The sequence below is a fragment of the Plecotus auritus genome (assembly GCF_963455305.1).
Source record: "Plecotus auritus genome assembly, chromosome: 2".
In the NCBI taxonomy this organism is placed as follows: Eukaryota; Metazoa; Chordata; class Mammalia; order Chiroptera; family Vespertilionidae; genus Plecotus; species Plecotus auritus.
Genome location: NC_137771.1, coordinates 227,905,432 through 227,930,814, shown reverse-complemented (window position 1 = coordinate 227,930,814; position 25,383 = coordinate 227,905,432). Strand labels below are relative to the sequence as shown.

The following is a 25,383-nucleotide window of genomic DNA, read 5'->3' as shown; positions in this document are numbered from 1 at the left end:
AGCACCCCGAGCCCCGGGTGCAGGGGGGAGATAACAGCTCTCGACAGATAGTCAGGGGTTGGAGTCAGCGAGCTGCGCGTTAGTTGAAAATGAGGGAGTTGTTGCAGAAGTACGCCCAGCAGACGCGGCGTCGGTAAGTGCTTTCGTTCGGTGTAATTTATGAAAGTGGACAAGGCGGCCTTGGCGGGTGCTTTCCCAGTGGCCGGGGGCCGTTCCCTGCGCTCAGGGAGCCTTTACGCAGTGTAAGTGCCGCGTGGCGCATATACAGGGTGGCTTGGCGGTTCAGCTGATGATGACAGTTCTGCTTCTGCATGTGGGAAATGGATATTTTCGTGGAAATGGAAGGAAATGGCAAACGGGCACTAGACTAGGCTCCTCGGCCCTGGGGTGGAAAGCCACTGTTGCCGGCACCGTGTTTAAGTTACTGGCTCCTCACGAGCCCCGGGGCCGGTGGGACGCTGTGGGCCTGCGCTCCGGGCGGCCTGAGCCAGCTCCCATCGCCCGGGGCCAGGGCCCTGCGCCTGCGCTCTCCTTTCTGGGAAGGTCTCCATCTGTGGGAACGGAAACTTCCCAGAATAGGGTGACTTCCCGGATTAAGAAATGCACCCTGTGTGTTGGTGCGTGGAAGGTTAGACGTTTTGGAGAATTAGTACCTGTAAAGGGAGGGGTTTGTCAGCTGTCGGCATTGCTTTCTAAACCAGGAGAGAACTGCTCCAGAGGTTTGAAAGTCTGGACGTTGTTGGACCATCTCGGTTCCCAGGGTCCATACCTTTGTAGACCCTCGATGTTATTAAATTGTGTATAAGAGTCGTGCTGTGCTTACCCTGGATTCTGGAAAAACCATAAGCTCATTTGTATCTGTTATGGAAGAGATGCTCACGACCTTCAAAAGTGGACATGCTCCGTACGGAACATCCAGAAATTGTGGTTCAGAAGTGAGCAGAAGGTCAAAGGCGGTTTTCCAGAGTCGGCTGACCGGCACTCCCGGGCCGTCCTGCTGCTCACGCCTCCCTCTGCTTCCTCCCGCAGCGCCCCGCCGCTGGCCGAGTGGGCGGTGCCCCAGTCATCCAGGCTGAAGTACCGCCAGCTGTTCAACAGCCACGACAAGACCATGAGCGGACACCTGACAGGTACTGTGCAGAGGAGTGAACTTGGTGAAGGGGGGCCCTCGTTGGGAAGGCACACTTTCTAGATGTGGGGCCAGAGAGTCTCCAAGCGCCTTCCCTGCTTGTTCCTTTCAAACAGGGTTTCCATGGGGGTTCTTAGCCTGCACCCCCCCCCTCCGCTGATACAGCCGTAGTTTCTATGTGCTTGCCCCACTGCTCTTGGTAAATGGAACGAGACCCAGACCCTCCTCCCCGCTGCCTCCGCTGGCGCGCACAGCAGGCCCTAGCAGGAAACCCCGCTGGGAACCCCGCGCGGGGTCCTGGAGCCGGCTCTGCAGGTGACCGCTCTGCAGGTGACCGGGCACGGCCCCCGCACAGCCTTAAGGCAGTGAGAAGGGGAGGTGACTGCGGGGCGGGACCCAGCTCTGCCACCAGCGAGGTGGAGGCCACTCTACCCATTGGCTCTGCCTTCACGGGTCAGAGGCCCGAGTGCCGCTGTCTGAGCTCCGTGGAGAAGGCCTGGGAGGCGCGGGGAAGCCTTTCGGGGTGGCTCAGGGCGTTAGGGAGGAGGCGCACTTTGAGTGAAGGGAGGTGAGACCGCGAGAGGAGCGCTCGGTCAGAGGGGAAGAAGCCGCTGCCGCTGGCAAATGCGCAGGGAGGGCCGAGGCCCGTGTTCTGGGGTGGGGGCGCACCGGTGTGCGGCGCAGCCCTTCATTTCAGGGGCGCACTGTCGGGTTCGTTTTTCTGTCTCAATTGCAGTTTTTACTTCTAACAAAATTTTACCCTTGTTTAAAAATGTCAGGATTGGGGAGACCTTTGAAGGGTTCTGATCCAACCGTGACACCTCCCCCCCCCCCGCCCCCGCAATGGAAGACCTCAGCACTCCTCTCAAACAAGCATGTATTTGGAACAGCCTACTACCGCATGTATGCACACAGTCATTACACGCATCCTCTGGGCCTCCCTCTGCACATGGCCTTTACACGCATCCTCTGGGCCTGCCTCTGCACACTGTCGTTACACGCATCCTCTGGGCCTCCCTCTGCACACGGCCGTTACACGCATCCTCTGGGCCTGCCTCTGCACACAGTCGTTACACGCATCCTCTGGGCCTCCCTCTGCACACGGCCATTACACGCATCCTCCGGGCCTGCCTCTGCACACCGCCATTACACGCATTCTCTGGGCCTCCCTCTGCACACGGCCATTACACGCATTCTCTGGGCCTCCCTCTGCACACGGCCATTACACGCATTCTCTGGGCCTCCCTCTGCACACTGTTGTTACATGCATCCTCTGGGCCTGCCTCTGCACACTGTCGTTACACGCATCCTCTGGGCCTCCCTCTGTACACGGCCATTACATGCGTCCTCTGTGCCTCCCTCTGCACACGGCCATTATGTGCAGCGTGAAGAGCCCCCGTGCCGGCCCTGGGGGGTGCTGGGCAGGGGAGCTGTCAGCTGCTTAGCGTGGTTTGCTTGGTCCCGGTGCCCCGTTCCGACCCGGGACTGCGCTGCCGCGAGTCCGAGACCTTTCCTCACAGCCCTGTTGGTGTCTGCTGTGAGCTGATTAAAACATATTCAGATGCTATTTGAGTAGAAATTCAACTTTGGTGTTGACAAGTCTAAATACAGTGTTAGAGATTAAATAAAAGGATCAGTGAACTTTTTCATTCCAATACATCACAGAACCTTCCAGAACTTTCACATTAATTCAATGGATTGTGTTTTATTCGTAGTCTAGAGGCCCCGGTGCGCGACATTCGTGCACTAGAGGGGGCGGTCCTCAGCGTGGGTCGCCAGTGTGAGCCCGGCTTCTGGCTGAGTGGCGCTTCCCCTGTGGGAGCACCCTGACCACCAGGGGCAGCGCCTGCGTTGAGCATCTGCCCCCTGCTGGTCAGGGAGCATCAAAGCGACCGGTCGTTCGGCAGTTCGGTCGATTTGCACATTAGGGTTTTATTATATAGGATGTTTCCAGTGTACACACAACAGGAATGTATATGTATGTTCACCCAAATTAGAATGTTCACTGTTCATAACAGCTCCCAACGGTGATACTGGTCCACTCCAGGGCGGTGAGGGTTATGTTCTACAGAACGTGCAGTAATAATACAATGAGTGGATCCAGCGGCCTTCGCCTTTCGCACTTTGCCGTTAGAAGTCGGCTGCACTTGGTGGGAGGGGCGGTTGAAGGGGGCTCCAGGGGCTTTTGGGGTGCTGCTCCATGGTGCTGTTGACTAGACCATTGCCATCTGGACCTTCATTAAGTGCATCATGTGCACATGTGCAGGTACGCAGGCACATCGTCCGTCATGTGTGCTCTTACATGTAAGCTAGACGTTGGCAGTAACGGGAACTGCCGTTTATTGCACGCTCTCTGTGTGCTGGATGTGCTGGCCCTGGGCCAGGCTCCTGCTGGGGCTCCTTGTGCGATGGGTCATCGACTTGGAAATGTGGAACGGGTTTGAGTTTGGGTTAGGGTTAGGATTAGGGTTAGGATTGGGATTAGGCTTAGGGTTAGAGTTAGGGTTAGGATTTGGGTTCGGATTGGGTTAGGTTTAGGATTGGGGTTAGGATAGGGGTTAGGGTTAGAGTTAGGGTTAGGATTGGGTTTAGGGTTGGGGTTAGGGTTAGGGTTAGGATTGGGGTTAGGGTTAGAGTTAGGGTTAGGGTTAGGGTTAGGATTGGGGTTAGGGTTAGGGTTAGGGTTGGGGTTAGGGTTGGGGTTAGGGTTGGGGTTAGGGTTGGGGTTAGGGTTAGGGTTAGGGTTAGGGATGGGGTTAGGGTTGGGGTTAGGGTTAGGGTTAGGGTTAGGATTGGGGTTAGGGTTAGGTTAGGGTTAGGGTTAGGGTTAGGATTGGGGTTAGGGTTAGGTTTAGAGTTAGGGTTAGGATTCGGTTTAGGGTTAGGGTTAGGATTGGGGTTAGGGTTAGGGTTAGGGTTGGGGTTAGGGTTAGGATTGGGGTTAGGGTTAGGTTTAGAGTTAGGGTTAGGATTTGGTTTAGGGTTAGGGTTAGGATTGGGTTTAGGGTTGGGGTTAGGGTTAGGGTTAGGGTTGGGGTTACTGTTAGGGTTAGGATTGGGGTTACGGTTAGGGTTAGGATTGGGTTTATGCTTGGGGTTAGGGTTAGGGTTGTGGTTAGGGTTACGGTTAGGGTTAGAGTTAGGGTTAGGATTGGGGTTAGGATTGGGGTTAGGGTTAGGGTTAGGGTCGGGGTTAGGGTTAGCGTTAGGATTGGGGTTACGGTTAGGGTTAGAGTTAGGGTTAGGATTGGGTTTATGGTTGGGGTTAGGGTTGGGGTTAGGGTTAGGGTTAGGATTGGGGTTACGGTTAGGGTTACGGTTAGGGTTAGGGTTAGGATTGGGGTTACGGTTAGGGTTACGGTTAGGGTTAGGGTTAGGATTGGGGTTAGGATTGGGGTTAGGGTTAGGGTTAGGGTCGGGGTTAGGGTTAGCGTTAGGATTGGGGTTACGGTTAGGGTTAGAGTTAGGGTTAGGATTGGGTTTATGGTTGGGGTTAGGGTTGGGGTTAGGGTTAGGGTTAGGATTGGGGTTACGGTTAGGGTTACGGTTAGGGTTAGGGTTAGGATTGGGGTTACGGTTAGGGTTACGGTTAGGGTTAGGGTTAGGATTGGGGTTACGGTTAGGGTTACGGTTAGGGTTAGGGTTAGGATTGGGGTTACGGTTAGGGTTACGGTTAGGGTTAGGGTTAGGGTTAGGGCTAAGATTGGGTTTAGGGTTAGAGTTAGGGTTAGGGTTGGGTTTATGGTTGGGGTTAGGGTTGGGGGGGATGCTGCCTGCCCAGCCCCTCAGCACATCCTGGACTGAGCCAGGCCGGAGCCCCGCCCCCGGTCACGGCGCTTTTGCTGGCGTTCTCTGGGGCCTCCTGTGCGGGAACCTGCGGTGCCCGGCGCCCCCTCTCCCTTGCAGTCCCTGTGGGAGCGCCCACGCCGTGCTTCTCCGGGCGATGCTCTCTGAAAAGTGGAAGCACTCAGGGACGGGCCTGCTTGCGGCCGCTCTCCAGTCCCCGCGGCCACCCTGGGACCAGGCCCCTCGGGGCAGCGGTGCTGGAGGGAGACGCCATCCCTCCTGGTGCCGGTGACGGGGACTCAGCGCTCCCTGCAGCCTGGGACACCAGGGCTCGGTCAGTTCCAGGAGGGAGGACGTTTACCAGGAATTCCATAATGGGAGCTGATGGGGGAGGAGAGGTGACGTTCCAGGAATCCTTTCTGCCGGCTGTGCTCCTCGCCAAGATACTGCGCAGCCTTGAGCCAACGCTGTTTCTGGCTCCGTCTGTGCTGCAGTGGCTCTGGGCGAGGCCCTTCCTCCCCGACGTTCTCTGTACTTCCCGGCCGGTCTGATGGCCGTCGTGGGCAGCAGGTGTGGAGACGCTGCTGACTTTAGGGTTTAGACCAGCTGTGGGCAAACTACGGCCCGCGGGCCGGATCCGGCTGTTCTATCCGGTTCTCTTGCTTTCCCCTCCGCTCCTTTACTTTGAATTTATATTAGTTCACACAAACACTCCATCCATGCTTTTGTTCCGGCCCTCCGGTCCAGGTTAAGAACCCATTGTGGCCCTCGAGTCAAAAAGTTTGCCCACCCCTGGTTTAGACAGATGCGTTCAGCCTGGGAAACGGAGCCTAACTCTGAGGGAGGCGATGCTCCGGACCGACGGGCAGCTTCCAGTCCGAAGCTGATTTTTCCACCACCCTGTCTTTGTCATCCGTGTAACAGACGTGGATTATGTGCTGGGCTGTGTTCCTCCCGTTTCCTTTGGGGTTTAGTTTCCTTTCGAAAAGCCCCTGGAGTGAGAGTGAATGCTGGAAGCGGTGGCTGCGTGGGGTTGCATGGCCGGGGTGCTGGACAGTGGCGGATTGCTGGTTCACGTGACACTTTCTTCTGGCTTCTGCGCAGGTCCCCAGGCAAGAACGATTCTCATGCAGTCAAGTCTGCCGCAGGCGCAGCTGGCTTCTATCTGGTAAGGGAGGACGGCCTCTGGGCGGCTTCACCAGTCTTATGATTAATGCCATTGTTTATGGGGGGGCATGGAATATGCTTACTTTTTCAATGGCTTGTAATGATTGCCTGTCGTACATGTTCCCATTTTGATTCTGAAAAATGCAAAAGCAGAGAGATTAATATAACGAGGTCTGAGGAACTCATAGCCCCACCTAAATAGTCACCACTCTGGCCAGCCTGGTCCTCCCTCCTCTTTCCGGTTATTTACAGCCAACTCTGTTGTGATGTCGTTTTCACCTGCTAATATTTCAGCCTGTGTCTCCAAAAGAGACGGGTGTTTTTTTTTTTAACATGACTATAATGCCAGTTATTCCACCTAAATTTAATAGTAATTCTCAACGCATTGCGGACGGATCATGAGAATTCTCGCTTCATGTTACAGTGTTTTACAGAGTATCATACTTTAGAAAGATATTTGCTTCTAAGAACATATAATAAATAACTTCAAAATGCAGTGGGTATTTAATTTTAAAGCGTGCCTTTAACATGTATGTAAAACGTTTTTTGTACTCGTTCAATAGAAACTTACCTGGCCACTGGGTAACGCTGGCAATAAAACCACTGGTCCGCAGTGTGGTAAGTTAATCAGATGGCATTCCACCGAGGAAGGGTCAGGTTTAAGAGGAGTTTCTTGATTTAAGGCATCAGCCAGGCCAGCTGCCCAGGGTCGCCTCCGCCCTGTCCACGTGCTGTGAGCAGCTCTGTTGTCCTGTCCACTCTTGGTGTCCACAGTTTCAGTGGAGTCACATTCTCGGACTTGCTAGAAAAATCTGTTTATGCTAATTAGCTACTAGTGCAGGTTGATTATGAAGATCTGTGGGGATTGAATCCTCAGGTTAAAGGGCAGAAAGCACCTCGGCTGTGGCTGGAGGCCGGAGAGATCCGCCGAGAGGCCGAGATCAGGGTGGGCCCGCTGAGCCCAGGGCCTTGCCCCGCTTTGTAAAGAAGTTAGTGACCCGCCCCCTTGCTCACATGTCCTTTGTGGCTGCTTTCCTGCTACAAAGACAGATTCAGTGTGATACAGACTGTGTCTGGAAAAGCTGAAATATTTACCGCCTGACCTGTAGTGTGCTGAGCACAGTGTCCAAGCACACGTAGAATGTAAGTATGACACATTTTAAACGGCTGGCAGGATAGAGGAGAGTATAATTGTATCTTAGGTAGACTTTGTTGGGTGATAACCATCCTTTCAACTCTATGGATTGTCTCATTTCATATGAAATAGGTGCTATATGAAATAGTATGAAATAGGTGCTGTATGAAATAGCAGGATGAAATAGGTGCTGTATGAAACAGTATGAACTAGGTGCTGTATGAAACAGTATGAAGTAGGTGCTGTATGAAACAGTATGAAGTAGGTTCTGTATGAAATAGTATGAACTAGGTGCTGTATGAAATAGTATGAAGTAGGTGCTGTATGAAATAGGATGGAATAGGTGCCGTATGAAATAGTATGAAGTAGGTGCCGTATGAAATAGTATGAAGTAGGTGCCGTATGAAATAGGATGAACTAGGTGCCGTATGAAATAGTATGAAGTAGGTGCCGTATGAAATAGGATGAACTAGGTGCCGTATGAAATAGGATGAACTAGGTGCCGTATGAAATAGTATGAACTAGGTGCCGTATGAAATAGTATGAAGTAGGTGCCGTATGAAATAGTATGAACTAGGTGCCGTATGAACTAGGATGAACTAGGTGCCGTATGAACTAGGATGAACTAGGTGCCGTATGAAATAGGATGAACTAGGTGCCGTATGAAATAGGATGAACTAGGTGCCGTATGAAATAGTATGAAGTAGGTGCCGTATGAAATAGTATGAAGTAGGTACCGTATGAAATAGCATGAACTAGGTGCCGTATGAAATAGCATGAACTAGGTGCCGTATGAAATAGTATGAAGTAGGTGCCGTATGAAATAGTATGAACTAGGTGCCGTATGAAATAGTATGAAGTAGGTGCCGTATGAAATAGTATGAAGTAGGTGCTGTATGAAATAGTATGAAGTAGGTGCTGTATGAAATAGGATGGAGTAGGTGCTGTATGAAATAGTATGAAATAGGTGCTGTATGAAATAGCAGGATGAAATAGGTGCTGTATGAAACAGTATGAACTAGGTGCTGTATGAAATAGTATGAATTAGGTGCTGTATGAAATAGTATGAAACAGGTGCTGTATGAAATAGTATGAACTAGGTGCTGTATGAAATAGTATGAAGTAGGTGCCGTATGAAATAGTATGAAGTAGGTGCTGTATGAAATAGTATGAAGTAGGTGCTGTATGAAATAGGATGGAATAGGTGCTGTATGAAATAGCAGGATGAAATAGGTGCTGTATGAAACAGTATGAACTAGGTGCTGTATGAAATAGTATGAACTAGGTGCTGTATGAAATAGGATGAACTAGGTGCTGTATGAAACAGTATGAAGTAGGTGCCGTATGAAATAGTATGAACTAGGTGCTGTATGAAATAGTATGAAGTAGGTGCTGTATGAAATAGGATGAACTAGGTGCTGTATGAAACAGTATGAAGTAGGTGTATGAAATAGTATGAAGTAGGTGCTGTATGAAATAGGATGAACTAGGTGCTGTATGAAATAGTATGAACTAGGTGCTGTATGAAATAGGATGAAGTAGGTTCTGTATGAAATAGTATGAACTAGGTGCCGTATGAAATAGGATGGAATAGGTGCCGTATGAAATAGTATGAAGTAGGTGCCGTATGAAATAGTATGAAGTAGGTGCTGTATGAAATAGTATGAACTAGGTGCCGTATGAAATAGTATGAAGTAGGTGCCGTATGAAATAGTATGAAGTAGGTGCTGTATGAAATAGTATGAAGTAGTTGCTGTATGAAATAGGATGGAATAGGTGCTGTATGAAATAGGATGAAGTAGTTGCTGTATGAAATAGTATGAAGTAGGTGCCGTATGAAATAGTATGAAGTAGGTGCCGTATGAAATAGTATGAACTAGGTGCTGTATGAAATAGTATGAACTAGGTGCTGTATGAAATAGTATGAACTAGGTGCTGTATGAAATAGGATGGAATAGGTGCTGTATGAAATAGGATGGAATAGGTGCTGTATGAAATAGGATGAACTAGGTGCTGTATGAAATAGGATGAACTAGGTGCTGTATGAAATAGGATGGAATAGGTGCTGTATGAAATAGGATGAAGTAGGTGCTGTATGAAATAGTATGAAGTAGGTGCCGTATGAAATAGTATGAACTAGGTGCTGTATGAAATAGTATGAACTAGGTGCTGTATGAAATAGTATGAACTAGGTGCTGTATGAAATAGGATGGAATAGGTGCTGTATGAAATAGGATGGAATAGGTGCCGTATGAAATAGGATGAAGTAGGTGCCGTATGAAATAGTATGAAGTAGGTGCTGTATGAAATAGGATGGAGTAGGTGCTGTATGAAATAGTATGAACTAGGTGCTGTATGAAATAGTATGAACTAGGTGCTGTATGAAATAGTATGAAGTAGGTGCCGTATGAAATAGTATGAAGTAGGTGCCGTATGAAATAGTATGAACTAGGTGCCGTATGAACTAGGATGAAGTAGGTGCTGTATGAAATAGTATGAGGTAGGTGCCGTATGAAATAGTATGAAGTAGGTGCTGTATGAAATAGTATGAAGTAGTTGCTGTATGAAATAGTATGAGGTAGGTGCCGTATGAAATAGTATGAACTAGGTGCTGTTGAAATAGTATGAAGTAGGTGCTGTATGAAATAGTATGAAGTAGGTGCCGTATGAAATAGTATGAAGTAGGTGCTGTATGAAATAGTATGAAGTAGGTGCCGTATGAAATAGTATGAAGTAGGTGCCGTATGAAATAGTATGAACTAGGTGCCGTATGAACTAGGATGAAGTAGGTGCTGTATGAAATAGTATGAACTAGGTGCCGTATGAACTAGGATGAACTAGGTGCTGTATGAAATAGGATGGAATAGGTGCTGTATGAAATAGTATGAAGTAGGTGCCGTATGAAATAGTATGAAGTAGGTGCCGTATGAAATAGTATGAAGTAGGTGCCGTATGAAATAGGTGCCGTATGAAATAGGTGCTGTATGAAATAGGTGCTGTATGAAATAGGTGCCGTATGAAATAGGTGCTGTATGAAATAGGTGCTGTATGAAATAGGTGCCGTATGAAATAGGTGCCGTATGAAATAGGTGCTGTATGAAATAGGTGCTGTTTTTGTAAACGGAGGCACAGAGAGACTTCATTGGCCTCGAGGCAAAATAAGCAAATAGCACCTTTAGGTGGCGCAGGAGTGGTAACCAGCGCGCGTCTCCGGGAAAGCCGACCACAGCGCTTCTTGTTGAACAGGAACCTCTCCGACATTGACCAAGACGGAAAGCTCACGGCGGAGGAGTTCATCCTGGCCATGCACCTCATCGACGTGGCCATGTCCGGCCAGCCGCTGCCGCCCGTGCTGCCCGCCGAGTACATCCCGCCCTCCTTTCGGTAGGAGCCCCTGCGGGAGCCGGGTGCCCGCGTGCAATGTCACCCGTGGCTCTGCGGGCGGTGCTGGTCACTTCTGTTCCTGGCAAGTCAGCCACGGGTCCGTGACCTCAGGGGAACCGTGTCGAGGCGCTGTGCTCCCCTGGGCGTGCTCACGTCCGGGCTTCGGGGACCCTGGAGGCGAAACCTTTTTTTTCTTTTTGCTGGTGGAGGGGCTTTCCTTCTTCAGTGTGTAAAATCCGCGGTCTCTGAAACTGGTAAAGGAAGCACAGTAAAGCGAGGGCTGCCCGCGTTAGTGAGCCGTCCAAAGACGGGAGCTGTTTCCAGCGATCTGTGCTCCTGGAGCTCGCCAGACCGTGCGCCTGGCCGGGGCCGACAGGGCGAGGCGTCTGCCTGTGCGTCCGGCCGGCGGAGCGAGAAGGGGACGCTGGCGATGGAGACGTTGTGGTCAGGACGGGAACAGCGTTTCCAGGCTGAAGCCCAGCCCAGGGGGGTGTGGAGCGGAGACCGGGGTCCAATGGGAGAACCTGCAGCGACCAGCACCCTCCCCCTGCCCAGCACCCACTCCCCTCCCAGAGAGTCCCCGGAAACACAAATCCGAGACCTTACAGCACAGAAGGAAAGAAAGATAAGCGTTTCTATACTAATTCCTCAAACACCAGGAAAGACGACAGAAATGGTATCTTAAGAGTGAAGAGAAATGGCGCTGTCACTGTCAGCAGGTGCTGGGGACGGGCAGGCTGAGCAGACCCCGGGTGGCAGTGTCTGAGGCTGGAGCGGGGGAGGGGGGGGGGGAGGCGGGGGTCGTGCTTAGAGGTGGCTCTGGCTCTGGAACTGAGAGCGGGTTAACGAGCCCAGTGGAACCCGTCAGTCACCCACGTGCGTTAAGGGCTTCGGAGTGCAGGCGTTCCGTGTTCAGGAAGCAGTAAGACGGACAGACGTTATGTAAAGGGAACGAGATGCTCCCGGTGAGCGGGTCCAGGCCGAGGAGAACTCCCGTGAAGGTGATGGCGATGGCGATGGCGATGGCGATGGCGATGGCGCAAACCCCTCCTGTGTCCTGGCTATTCTGGCCCCCGGGGCTGCTCGCTGATTCATTCCTTTGGGGTTGCCCCAATTCTGGCGGGGCTTCCGAACATTTGAACACGCTTGGCACTGAGCCTGATGACGCTCAAATACTTACTTCTATGAACTTTGTAAATAGTGAGGATCAAATCTTCTTTCTCACAGTACCATGATATAGAGCCTGATCTTTTCCAAACCCTTTTCACAGTTTGCTCAGTCCCACCTGCACAGCTTGACGCCACTTTTTCTTTTTTCTTCTTTTCCGCGATCGCAGGCGAGTTCGCTCCGGCAGCGGCGTGTCCGCCCTGAGCGCGGCCTCGGCGGACCAGAGGCTGGCGGAGGAGCCGGTGTTAGAAGACGAGCAGCAGCTGGAGAAGAAGTTACCCGGTAACGTGCATTCGCGCGCTCACCGCAGAGGGTTGTCGCCCAGGCACAGAGACGTAGAAATCAATCTGAGGGCGTGCTTGCTGTGTTCCTTTAACTGGCCTTCGGAAGGAAGCACGGTTAATACGCTTTGGGATTTGCATGTATGTATAGAAGTGAGAACGTTGTGTACTCTGCAAACGCACCCTTGTTCCAGCTTTTACGTGGACATCGCGTTATTCACTAAACAAGAAACGTATAAAAGTTATTTATATAGCACTCAAGTTAATAAGTCTTTAAGGAGATCGTTAATACCACCAGAAAGAGGAACTAAAATTGCTACGGCTACTTTCTCATGTTGTTGGGGAGAATTGGAAAAGTCTTAATAACAGGAAGCTATTTTAAATGTAACATGTAACTAATCCTCTTTTACAAGGATAACCCCATCACAATATTAAAACACTGGAGGCCCAGTGCATGAAATTCATACATTCGGGTGTGGGGTCCCCCAGCCTGACCTGTGCCCTCTCGCAGTCCAGGACCCTTCAGGGGATGTCTGACTGCCTCGGAGGCAGGAGAGGCTCCCCCCACCACGGCTGCGCTCACCAGCCGTGAGCCCGGCTTCTGGCTGACCGGCGCTCCCCCTGTGGGAGCGCACTGACCACCAGGGGGCAGCTTCTGCCTTGAGTGTCTGCCCCCTGGTGGTCAGTGTGTGTCATAGTGACTGGTCATTCACTGTTCGGTTGATTTGCATATTAACCTTTTATTATATAGGATTCTAAGGCAGCTGTGAGTTATTAATGGTGATGATAGTGATGCTAAGAATAAGTGAAATGTATTTGGGAGTTTCTGTGCTCAGTACTTGGTCCGTGTTGTTTTGTTGCATTTAAAGTGCTCGGTGGTTAACTGACGTGCTCAGGACACTAGTTTCCCAGTCTCCTCTTTAAATTAGGGTGCTCACTGATGGGCCACTCAGTGGAAATGTCCTTCGTGCGCGTGTGCTGAGGACAGTGAAGAGTAAATGTTAAGAATGCGTGGTCCAGAAGGCGATGTGTAACTGAGGGTTAAACGTCCCTGTAGAGAGTCATCAGGGCAGAGCATGGGGTCAGCTGCCGAGTCAAGGTCATGGAGAAGGAGATGGTAGCGTAACCGCAGGAGAGGAGGTTGCTGTAGATGACGCAGACTTGCCCTGGGAAGAGTCTTTGGAAATGGCGCTCTGAACGCCGTGATGTGGCGCTCATCGTGAAGGGGGAGTGTGTGGGCGAGGAGCGAGGGAAGGCGTTGCCGCTGCCTACAGAGGGCACGGGCAGGCGGGGTGCGCAGGGGGCCCAGCGTGCTTATGCCGCAGGTCCGGGGTGCCTCGAGTTCTTCCTCCCGCAGTGGCACGTTGGACGTGACTTTTCATAGCTCTTCGTTTCTCCTTTCAAAGTGACGTTTGAAGACAAGAAGCGTGAGAACTTCGAGCGCGGCAACCTGGAGCTGGAGAAGCGCAGGCAGGCGCTGCTGGAGCAGCAGCGGAAGGAGCAGGAGCGCCTGGCGCAGCTGGAGCGCGCGGAGCAGGAGCGCAAGGAGCGCGAGCGCCAGGAGCAGGAGCGCAAGCGGCAGCGGGAGCTGGAGCAGCAGCTGGAGAAGCAGCGGGAGCTGGAGCGGCAGCGCGAGGAGGAGCGGAGGAAGGAGATCGAGCGGCGCGAGGTGGGCCCCGCAGAGCCCGAGCGCGGCCTTTCTGTTCTCCTCCCGGCCGTGGCTCCAGCACCTCGGAAGCCGTGGCCCTGCCATCAGATCTCATTCCAGAACATTCCACCCCCAAGAAACTCCTTGCCCGTTAAGCAGTTACTCTCCCTTCCCCCACCTCCTCCCTTAAACCCCACTGATGTCCCTTCTGCCCGTGTGGGTCTCTCTCTGGCCATTTCACGTAACGGGCTCTGCAGGGTGTGGCCTTCTGTGTCTGCTCTCACTCACATGCCGTTTCCAGGTTCACCCACGTTCTAGCATGAATCAGTGCCATGTTATCTTCTGTGGCGGAACGGTACCCCTTTACATGAATGTGCCACTTGTTACGTATCCATTCATCAGTCGATGGATATTGGGGTATTTCTACTTTTTGGCTACTATGAGTAATTTTGCTACGAGCATTCACGTACAAGTTTTTGATAAGACAGTTTTATAACAAGCCACTGATCTCGGTTAAGTATTTCCCCCGACTTTTCCTCCGCACTCATGTACAGTGTAGAGACATGAAGGTTTGTTTGGTGGAAAGGGTGGAGATTCAGTGCAGGTTTTTTAACCGCTGTATTTATCTAAGTTTTATTTTCCTGTTTTGTAAGGAATTTCTCGAAATGTTTAATAATGTTTCATCCCTAAAGGAAAAGACTTACCCGCTGTGAACGTTTATTTAGAGACGTTGTATAGTGTAAGAGCTGAGCAGTTACCAACTCGTCTGTGTCTGTGTCCCAGGCCGCAAAACGAGAACTTGAAAGGCAACGACAGCTTGAATGGGAACGAAATCGAAGACAGGAACTCTTAAACCAAAGAAACAAAGAACAGGAAGACATAGTTGTGCTGAAAGCCAAGAAGAAGACTTTGGAATTTGAATTAGAAGCTCTGGTGCGTGAAGTTGGATTACGTTTTGGGAATATATTAGCATCAAACCATTAAAATGGTAATAATTTTTATTATTTTTCATTTGTTTAAGAATGATAAAAAGCATCAACTTGAAGGAAAACTTCAAGATATCAGATGTCGACTGGCCACCCAAAGGCAAGAAATTGAGAGTACAAACAAGTCCAGAGAGCTGCGGATTGCCGAAATCACCCACCTGCAGCAGCAGTTGCAGGTGAGAAGGGGTCCCTGGATGCTCAGCCAGCACCACACGCTTAGCATGCACTCTTAGCGTGCACTCAGCACCATGCGCTTAGCATGCACTCTTAGCGTGCACTCAGCACCACGCGCTTAGCATGCACTCTTAGCGTGCACTCAGCACCACGCGCTTAGCATGCACTCGTAGCGTGCACTCAGCACCACGCGCTTAGCATGCACTCTTAGCGTGCACTCAGCACCACGCGCTTAGCATGCACTCTTAGCGTGCACTCAGCACCACGCGCTTAGCATGCACTCTTAGCGTGCACTCAGCACCACGCGCTTAGCATGCACTCGTAGCGTGCACTCAGCACCACGCGCTTAGCATGCACTCTTAGCGTGCACTCAGCACCACGCCCTTAGCATGCACTCTTAGCATGCACTCAGCACCACACGCTTAGCATGCACTCTTAGCATGCACTCAGCACCACGCGCATAGCATGCACTCGGCTCTGGGAAGTCGCGATGCAGCAGATCAGGTCCTTGAATAAACAGGCTGCCAAGTAAACCCACTGAGCCACATTAGCTGAGCGTGTGCCGGGCCGGGCGCTCCCTAGGCATGAGGGTCCAGCAGTGAGCAGCAGAGGGGAGAGCCTCGCCTTTCTGCAGCTTGCCTTCTGTGTGCAGGGCAGACAGACACTAACGAGATAGTCAGGTGTGCCCTCTGTTAGAGCGTGAACAGTGCGCTGCAGAGTGCGCAGGGAGGAGACCGCCTGGGTTGGGAGGGTTGCGATCTTAAACAAGGTGGCCGGGACAGGCCTCGGTGAGGGTTTCATTTGCCAGAGACTTAGGAGAGGAGCGGCTAAACCGGGGGGGAGGTGCGGCAGAGCAGGTCCCAGGTAGGGGAACAGCGGTGAGAAGGTCCCAGGCTGCAGCTGGTCTCTAAGGTACCGGTGACAGCAGGGAGACCGCGGTGGCTGGGCAGGTGGGGGCTGGGTCGCGTAGGACCTGCAGTCCATCACGGGACTTGGGCTTTACCATGATCATGAGAGTGAAAAAGTGCAGTGTGTTTTGGGGGGAGTATGAGAGATACGCATACAGAGAACAGTTGGGGACACAGCAGCGTTCAGCTTTGATCTTATTACCTATGCAAAGTTGACCACCAAGTTGTCATAATATCACCTGGCCTGGATTCAGTTGTTGAAGCTGGGGATGGGGAGCATCAAATTCAAGTAGATATTGTTCTGCATATCATCATGTTTTAACTGTGATTTTATCTCAGCTTCTTTCCTTAGCATGATGATAGTGACATTTGTCCGTTTTGTTGTGTGAATCAGTAGTTTGTTCCTTTTCGTCATTGAGTAGTATTTCCTTATGTATCCAGCCACCTGGTGATTGACATTTACGCTCTTTCCAGTTCCAGACTTTTGTGAAAACAAACCTGCAGTGCTCATTCATTTCCAGGTCTTTATGTGGAAATATGTTTGATTTCTGCTGGTTAAATTTTAGGAGTGGAATTTCTGTGTCATATAAGTGCGTGCTCAACCCTATCTGACTGTTTCCACAGTAGTTGTACATCATGCATTCTCACCAGCGGTGTACGAGCGGTTGTACATTTTGCATTCTCACCAGCGGTGTACGAGCGGTGGTACATCTTGCATTCTCACCAGCGGTATACGAGCGGTTGTATATTTGCATTCTCACCAGCGGTGTATGAGCGGTTGTACATTTTGCATTCTCACCAGCGGTGTACGAGCGGTGGTACATTTTGCATTCTCACCAGCGGTCTATGAGCGGTTGTACATTTTGCATTCTCACCAGCGGTGTATGAGCGGTTGTACATTTTGCATTCTCACCAGCTGTCTATGAGCGGTTGTACATTTTGCATTCTCACCAGCGGTGTATGAGCGGTTGTACATTTTGCATTCTCACCAGCGGTCTATGAGCGGTTGTACATTTTGCATTCTCACCAGCTGTCTATGAGCGGTTGTACATTTTGCATTCTCACCAGCGGTGTATGAGCGGTTGTACATTTTGCATTCTCACCAGCGGTCTATGAGCGGTTGTACATTTTGCATTCTCACCAGCGGTGTATGAGTGGTTGTACATTTTGCATTCTCACCAGCGGTGTCTGAGCGGTTGTACATTTGCATTCTCACCAGCGGTGTACGAGCGGTGGTACATCTTGCATTCTCACCAGCGGTGTATGAGCGGTTGTACATTTTGCATTCTCACCAGCGGTCTATGAGCGGTTGTACATTTTGCATTCTCACCAGCGGTGTATGAGTGGTTGTACATTTTGCATTCTCACCAGCGGTGTATGAGCGGTTGTACATTTTGCATTCTCACCAGTGGTGTATGAGCGGTTGTACATTTTGCATTCTCACCAGCTGTCTATGAGCGGTTGTACATTTTGCATTCTCACCAGCGGTGTATGAGTGGTTGTACATTTTGCATTCTCACCAGCTGTCTATGAGCGGTTGTACATTTTGCATTCTCACCAGCGGTCTATGAGCGGTTGTACATTTTGCATTCTCACCAGCGGTCTATGAGCGGTTGTACATCTTGCATTCTCACCAGCGGTGTACGGGCAGTGGTACATCTTGCATTCTCACCAGCGGTGTACGGGCAGTGGTACACCTTGCATTTTCACCAGCGGTGTATGAGCGGTGGTACATTTTGCATTCTCACCAGCGGTCTATGAGCGGTGGTACATCTTGCATTCTCACCAGCGGTGTATGAGCGGTTGTACATTTTGCATTCTCACCACCGGTGTATGAGCGGTGGTACATTTTGTATTCTCATCAGCGGTCTATGAGCGGTGGTACATTTGCATTCTCACCAGCGGTGTACGAGCGGTTGTACATCTTGCATTCTCACCAGCGGTGTACGAGCGGTGGTACATTTTGCATTCTCACCAGCGGTGTACGAGCGGTTGTACATCTTGCATTCTCACCAGCGGTGTCTGAGCGGTGGTACATTTTGCATTCTCACCAGCGGTGTCTGAGCGGTGGTACATTTTGCATTCTCACCAGTGGTGTACGGGCAGTGGTACATCTTGCATTCTCACCAGCGGTGTCTGAGCGGTGGTACATTTTGCATTCTCACCAGCGGTGTACGGGCAGTGGTACATCTTGCATTCTCACCAGCGGTGTACGAGCGGTGGTACATTTTGCATTCTCACCAGCGGTGTACGAGTGGTTCAGTTGTTCCTCACCCTTGCTGACACTTGGCATTGTTAGCATTTTTTACTTTACATTTCCACTTGGTGTGGAACAGTGTCTGACGGTGGCATTAATTTGCATTTTCCTGAAAGCTAATGCCATTGGGCATCACTTTATATGTGTATTGGCATGTGTCTTCTTGTGTATGTCTTTTTGTGAACAAATCTTTTGCCCATTTTCTTGTTGGGTTTTCTTTTGAGTTTTTTATTCTTTTAACAAGTCCTTCGTCAGATATATGACTTGCAAGTAGCTCCCTTGATCTGTGTCTTTTCTTTCACCGGACCTTACTCTGTTGATAATTGTAGCTTTATAATAATTTTTTAAGCCAATTACTCTGAGATCTTCAATATTCTTTTTTCCCCTTCACATTACTTTGGCTAGTTTAGATCCTTTACAATGCCACGTAAGTTTTAGAATCAGCTTGTTAATTTTTACAAAGACACGTAGAATTTTGATTGGTGTTTCATTGATTTTATAAATCAATTTGGGAAGAATTGACATCTTGACAATATAGAGTCTTATGGCATACTAGTATTTCTCAATTTTATTTCAGTTGTTTTAAATTTCTCTAAACAGTATTTTGTAGTTTTTAGTGTATAAGTCTTGTACATATTTTTCAAAGTTTACCCCTAAGTATGTCATGGTTTTGGATGTTATTTCAATTTCCTATTATTTGATGCCAATATATAGAAATATAATTTATTGCTATATACTGACCTTATATCTACGATATTGCTTAACATACGTATTCCTTAGAGTTTCTGTGTACATAGTACATTGTTTGCAAATGAAGACAGCTATTTCTTATTTCCAGTCTGTCTACCTTCCATGGATGTTTGTATTTGTTTATTTGTCCGAACTGCCTTGATCACAGCCTCCAGTGCTGTTTTGCGTAGAAATGGCGAGCGTCCTGGTTTTGATCTTAGGGGAGAGGCTTTGCTCTCACCATTCAGGATGGTGCTAACTGGAGGTTTGCTGGCAGCTGCCCTTCATCAGGTTGAGGGACTTCCCTTCTGCCCCCTTTCTGCTGAGAGTTACAGTCATGAACAGGTGTCTAACTGGGTAATTATTTTTCCTGTATTGGTTGAGATGTTTTCACGTTTCCCCCCCTTTGTTTTCTTTAATAAGAGTGGGGCAAAAGTAGGTTTATAGTTGTTTACTCGTGTGTGGAAAATAATGTAATAACTATTCAATAGCAATACAAGAATAGACTTCCTAGCACTCCACTGTAGACCTGCTTTTGCCCCACCTGTGTAATGACTGACTTTGGTTGAAATATGAATGTTAGACTGCCTCCTATTTCTGGGATAAACCACACTTGGTCATGATGTATGGCCATTTAAAAAATATTTTATGAGATTCAGTTTGCTATTGTTAAAGATTTTTCATTTAAATTCATGAGAGATGTTAGTTTATAGTCTGCTTGTAATGTCCTTGTCTAGCTTGGGTATCGGGGTAATAAATACGGACGTAAGCTGGAGAGTAGCCTTTTGTCCCTATTTTCCAGAAACGTTTGTGTTGAAATGGTATTTCTTCTTGGAGTATTTGGTGGCATTTGCAGCGAAGCCTTCTGTGCTAAGAGTTTTCTGTGTGGTAGGACTTTTAACTGCAAAAAATTTATTATTATTTATTAATTTTTTAAAAATATTTCTTTTATTGACTTCAGAGAGGAAGGGAGAGGGAGAGAGAGATAGAAACATCAACGACGAGAGAGAATCACCGATTGGCTGCCTCCTGCACGGCGCCCACCGGGGATCGAGCCTGCAAGCTGGGCATGTGCCTTGGCTGGAATAAAACCCAGGACCCTTCAGTCCGCAGGCCGACACTATCCACTGAGCCACACCACCAGGGCAAAAATTTATTCAGTAGCTATAGGGCTATTCAGATTCTCTGTTTCTTCTTGAGTCTTTCGATAATTTCCGTCTTTCAATGAATTTGTCCCGTTCCTCTAAGTAATCAAATTTATTTGTATAAAGTTGTTTACAATATTTTCTTATTATTCGTTAGAAGTCTGTAGTATCTGTAGTAATGTCACTTCTTTCATTCCTGGTACTGAAATTTTGTATTTTCTCTCTCCCTCCCCATCTCTTCCTCTCCCTCCTCCTCTTCCTTCTCTTAATCCTCTCTTCCCTTCCTCCTCCTCCTTTTCTTCATCAGTTCTAGCTAGAAGTTTATTGGTTGTATTGATTTTTTTTAAAGCCTTTATTTGCATTAATTTTTTCTCTATGGTATGTTCATTTTCTGTTTCATTTATTGAGGCTTTTTATTTCCTTCTATCAACATTGGGCTTAATTTGCTTATTTTTAGTTTCATAAAGGGGAAACTTACATTATTGAATTTGGACCTTTCTTCATTTCTGATATAAACATTTTAAGCCATAAATTTCCCTCTAAGTATTGTTGTAGCCATTTTACACAAAATTTTTAATGTGTAGTGTTTTCATATTCATTCAATTCAAAATATTTTTTATTTCCTTTGTCATTTTTCCTTCGATGAGTTATTTAGAATTATGCTGTTTAATCTCCAAATATTTGGATTTTTTCTAGATATCTTTCTGATTGCTTTATGGCTCAGCATAGGATCTGTCTTGGTGCATCTTGCCTGTCACTTGTAAAGAATGTGCCCTCGTGGTTGGGTGGGGGGCCCGTAACGGCAGCCCGGTCACGCTGATTCATGGGGGGGTGTCTTCCACGTTCTCACTGGTTTTGTGACTTCCTTCGGCTGCTGGGAGAGGATGTTGGACTGTCATTTTCTACACGTGGGTTTCTCTTCAGTCCTGTCAGTTGTTTCAGGTTCTTGGAATTCCCAATCAGTTGGAGACATAACGTAATAGTATCAGATGTTCACTGCCACAAATTGCTTGAAAACATTATCCCAGCTCTCTCTGTCTTTCATTAACTCTTTATGAGCAGTTTCATAAAACATTCCCTTGGAAAACTTAGGAGTGAAGGCCATGTGCTTATTCATTATCACACCAAACACACTTTTATTATTTAAGATTGACACTTAGCCTGTTCACTTATCTACACTAATAAAAGAGAAACATGCAGATTGACCGTACCTCCGCTACGCCCACAAGCCAATCAGGAGCAAGTATACAAATTAACCCAACCAAGATGGCTGTGGCCACGGAGTGAGCAGGAGGCTTGGATTTCCCTGGCAATGGAGGAAGCCAAGCTTCCCGCCCACTATGGCCTGCCCTGGCCTCCGCTCAAGGCTACAAAGTTTCAATTATAGAAGATAAATAAATCCCAGATACCAGGGCCTCTGCTTGGGTCGCCAGGGGGCGTGGCTGGCCTGCAAACCACCACAGGCCCCTCGCCCAGGCTGCCCCATGCCACAAGGGAACCCCCACCCTGATCCGGGACACCCTTCAGGGCAACCAGCGGGCCCCCACCCGTGCACCAGGCCTCTATCCTATCTAATAAAAGAGTAATATGCAAATTGACCATTACTCCAACACACAAGATGGCTGCCCCCATGTGGACACAAGATGGCTGCCACAAGATGGCCAGCAGGGGAGGGCAGTTGGGAGGGAGCAGGCCTGCAAGGGAGGGCAGTTGGGGGCGATCAAGCCTTCAGGGGAGGGCAGTTGGGGGTGATCAAGCCTTCAGGGGAGGGCAGTTAGGGGTGACCAGGCTGGCAGAGGAGGGCAGTGGGGGCCGACCAGGCCTGCAGGGAAGGGCAGTTAGGGGTGACCAGGCTTGCAGGGGAGGGCAGTTAGGGGCAATCAGGCTGACAGGGGAGCAGTTAGGCATCAATCAGGCTGGCAGGCAGAAGTGGTTAGGGGCAATCAGGAAGGCAGGCAGGTGAGCAGTTGGGAGCCAGCAGTCCTGGATTGTGAGATGGTGTAGGCTGGGCTGAGGGACACCCCCCCCCACCCCGTGCATGAATTTCGTGTACCGGGCCTCTAGTCCTACATAATAAAAGGCTAATATGCAAATTTTTTCTTCAATTGAGAGTTCGACCAGGGGGTGGGGCTGACTGGCCAACCGCCTGCAGCCCCTCCCCCCGGTCAGCCTGGCCCCAATTGGGGTGATCCAGCCAGACCCCACCCATGCACGACTTCGTGCACCGGGCCTCTAGTTGAAAAGGTGGTGAAGTAAAAAATAACACGTTTGAAGAAATGCAGGTACATGGTAGGTTCTGAGACAGGGGCTCCCTTTCCTTACTGGAACGAGTGGTCCTTGCTGTGAGTCAGGGAGCCCTTCGTATTGTTTTGCCTTATTTAGACACGTGGGGTGTCACATTACATAAGTCAGAGGAGCTGAGGGATGTGAGCCACGCTTCTGGGTGCTGCTCATTGTCTGACTCGGTTCAGGAGAGACGGGGGCTGGGGAGGAGGCTTGCCTTCGTCCAGGGAGACCAGAGGAGCTCGTGGCTTTCTCGGAGAACCATCTGTTGTGTGTTCCGTCCTGTCCGGGTTTGGGTGTGAGTGTGGATTGTTCACACGAGAAGGGTATTCCCGGGCCTCCCTGTGCAGCTACTAAACCTCGCTGCTGCTCAGACACGTGGCACACAGCGACCGCTGGCACGCCAGCCGGTGTGTCTGAGGGTGGTGGTTCCAAAAGCCTGGCTCTGAACCTGATGAGAAGCATTTTTAAAGCTACTTCCATTTTTTCAAACCAAAAGCCAATGTAGAGAGGTTTTTTTAAAATGTAGGTAAAAATAGAAGTTAAATATTCCTTACTATACACTGGGAAGGCTGTCATTTTACTGAAATGTACAGAAACTGTTAGGATAATCTCAGCTGAACTTAAGCAGGCCCAGCGCTTGGCGAGTCATCCATGAAATAGCCTTGTACCGTGTGATTTGGGTTCTTTCTCATGTCGGTTAAAAAATAGTTGTTTCAGGAATTCTGGTGCGCCTTGAAATGCAGCTCCTTTCCGAGGGTGGAGTGGCCTGTGGCAGCCCAGTGCCAGGTTGGAAACCTGGTTTGTGTCCAGCTTCCCGTGTGTGGTCGGCCTCAGCGGAGCCCATTCCAGGGCCACGTTCACAGCAGCGTAGTTCCCCTTGAGCCCCGCGCCCGTGCGCCCCGTGCCACACCTGGCCCGGCGCTGCGGAGAAGCCGGTGCTTTGATGTCTCGCCAAGTACATTTTTTAAAGCTTATGAACAGGCAGAAAGTCAGTAAAAGATTAAGAAATATCAAGGGAGCTATGACCATCTCAGCTTGATCTCAGTGCAAAGCATTTGGCAAACAGTGAGCTCCTTGGAAGAAATCAGGACGCGCCCTCACTGGCAACCGAACGCGGTTCACCCCCGAGGCCTGGGGCTGCGGGTGGGAGTCTTTGGGGCACAGAGAACGGACTGAGGTCTGTCTGGAGCAGGGGTCCTCAAATGTTTTAAACAGGGGGCCAGTTCACTGTCCCTCAGACCATTGGAGGGCTGGACTATAGTTTAAAAAAAAAACTATGAACAAATTCCTATGCGCACTGCGGGCCCGGGACGCGTCGGCTGCTAAGCAGGACAGGCAGCGGCACCCTGCGGGCCGGATAAATGTCCTCGGCGGGCCGCATGTGGCCCGCGGGCCATAGTTTGAGGATGCCTGGTCTGGAGGGTCAGCCTGGACCAGGGCCTTCCCCTCACTCACTGCCTTTCCTCCTCCTCCCAGGAGGCTCAGCAGATGCTCGGAAGGCTGATCCCGGAGAAGCAGCTCCTCAATGACCAGCTGAAGCAGGTTCAGCAGAACAGCCTGCACAGTAGGTGTTGCCTGTCCTTTGGCTTTTTACCGACAAGAATCCCTCACGTGAAAGAAAATTAAAAACGTTTCCTCGCCGCTGGGTGGTTTTCTTACCTTGGATGTTTCTCTGAAACAGGGGACTCACTCCTTACACTCAAAAGGGCCTTAGAAGCCAAGGAACTGGCTCGCCAGCGGCTCCGAGACCAGCTGGATGAAGTGGAGAAAGAAACGAGATCCAAGCTGCAGGAGATCGACATTTTCAACAACCAGCTGAAGGTAACGTTCCGTGCCTGCCCTGCGCCCTGCCCTCTCACGTCCCCGCCAGGCCAGGCGGGTTACCGGTACGCAGTCCCGGGCGTAAGATCGATCAGGCTGGTTGGACATCATACAGCCTGAACGCATGTCTCTCCCCTCACGTGTAGAAATGATTCTGGCATCTCTAGATTACGGTGAGTGAGTGGCCCAGCATGACGCCCGTCTGAGCTGAGTCACGTTTCTGTGCGTCTCCCTCCTGTTGTCCGTTGCTCACTTCTTGGAAGACCACTGAAAAGGGACTGTTTTCTCTTTTAAAACCAAGAATTTGTCTGCCACTTTGTGTCTTCAGGATTGGCCTTGAACGTAGGTCTTCATTTTGTTGCCTTTCACTTTAAGTGTATAGTGTAATGGAGTGATTGCTGTGTCTCTGTCCGGAAGTGGTGTGTGATTTTGTCCCATTTGCACGAAGTTCAGGAAATGCCAGTGCTCGGAGGGGAGTGGGAAGACGGTTGTCCCGTCCCTCTCTGGTTTGGTGCCTTCAGTTTGACTGCACGACCTTGTCACCTTAGGATGTGACCCTTACAGAAAACCCTGAGTGCACGCAGTTCATTTCCCGTCAGCGGTGACCACACACTTTAGGCTGCAGGGATAGTGGAGTTTTTAGTAATTACGTTCTGATATGAAATTGGATTTTATACGTTTTTTCAGGGACTCCTTGTCCTTTTTTAACTTAAAATCCTTTATACTGACCTCGGCTAATTTAGCTTTTGTAACTAAGAAAGAAGTAAAACTCTATTCTTTTTTACTAAAAATAGAAAAATTAGGAAGCATATTTGAGATTTTCAGCTGACCTTTGAATTGAGATTCCAGGCTGAATTCCCCAGACATCTGAGTTGAGATAGTTGTGCAGTTGTACAATTCCAGGAAAGTGCTCTTAGGGGAAATTTTTTTGAGCCAACTTAGTGATTTTTTTTCACTTGGCTCCTGTACTTACACAGCGTGTGTGTGTGTGTGTGTGTGTGTGTGTGTGTGTGTGTGTGTATGTGCCTGTGTGCTAAGCTTTCTTTGTCAAAGTTAGTAATGATTAATTAAAATTAATGGTTGTGTCTGAGTGAGTCTTTTCTCTTGACACACTGTGTGCGCGATGGTGGGAGCGCCTGGCTGCCAGCGGGGGGCACAGTCCAGTCGTCCTTACAGCAGGCCGTGTGGGCCATTGCGTCTGCCCCGGGTGCTGCCGTTGGAAAGGGCCGCGCAGTGACCGTCCCTATGCGTATCCATCACACGAGAAACTTAGAGTCAGTATACTGTTGCGAAGGCGGACAGTATTTTATATCTTAGCAAAATACGAACGTTTAGGGTGAACTCGGAATTAGGAATTACATTCCTCATGTACGTGGGCCA

At 49.6% G+C, this 25,383-nt stretch overlaps 1 protein-coding gene across 14 annotated transcripts in view; it reads left to right on the top strand.

The window, feature by feature from the left end:
- Positions 1-25,383, top strand: part of ITSN1 (intersectin 1) — a 174,598-nt gene that overhangs the window by 69,113 nt on the left and 80,102 nt on the right. For all 14 annotated transcript variants that reach the window (XR_013959883.1, XR_013959884.1, XM_080655315.1 and 11 more), the window contains exons 8-16: positions 1,030-1,130; positions 6,020-6,083; positions 10,464-10,601; positions 11,938-12,050; positions 13,456-13,718; positions 14,481-14,630; positions 14,719-14,859; positions 23,659-23,746; positions 23,864-24,003. Coding sequence is in view for 12 of the 14 variants with exons in the window: in XM_080655315.1 (XP_080511441.1) it covers positions 1,030-1,130; positions 6,020-6,083; positions 10,464-10,601; positions 11,938-12,050; positions 13,456-13,718; positions 14,481-14,630; positions 14,719-14,859; positions 23,659-23,746; positions 23,864-24,003 (1,198 nt within the window). In the remaining 2 variants the exon portion in view is untranslated. The remainder of the gene's footprint in view (positions 1-1,029; positions 1,131-6,019; positions 6,084-10,463; positions 10,602-11,937; positions 12,051-13,455; positions 13,719-14,480; positions 14,631-14,718; positions 14,860-23,658; positions 23,747-23,863; positions 24,004-25,383) is intronic.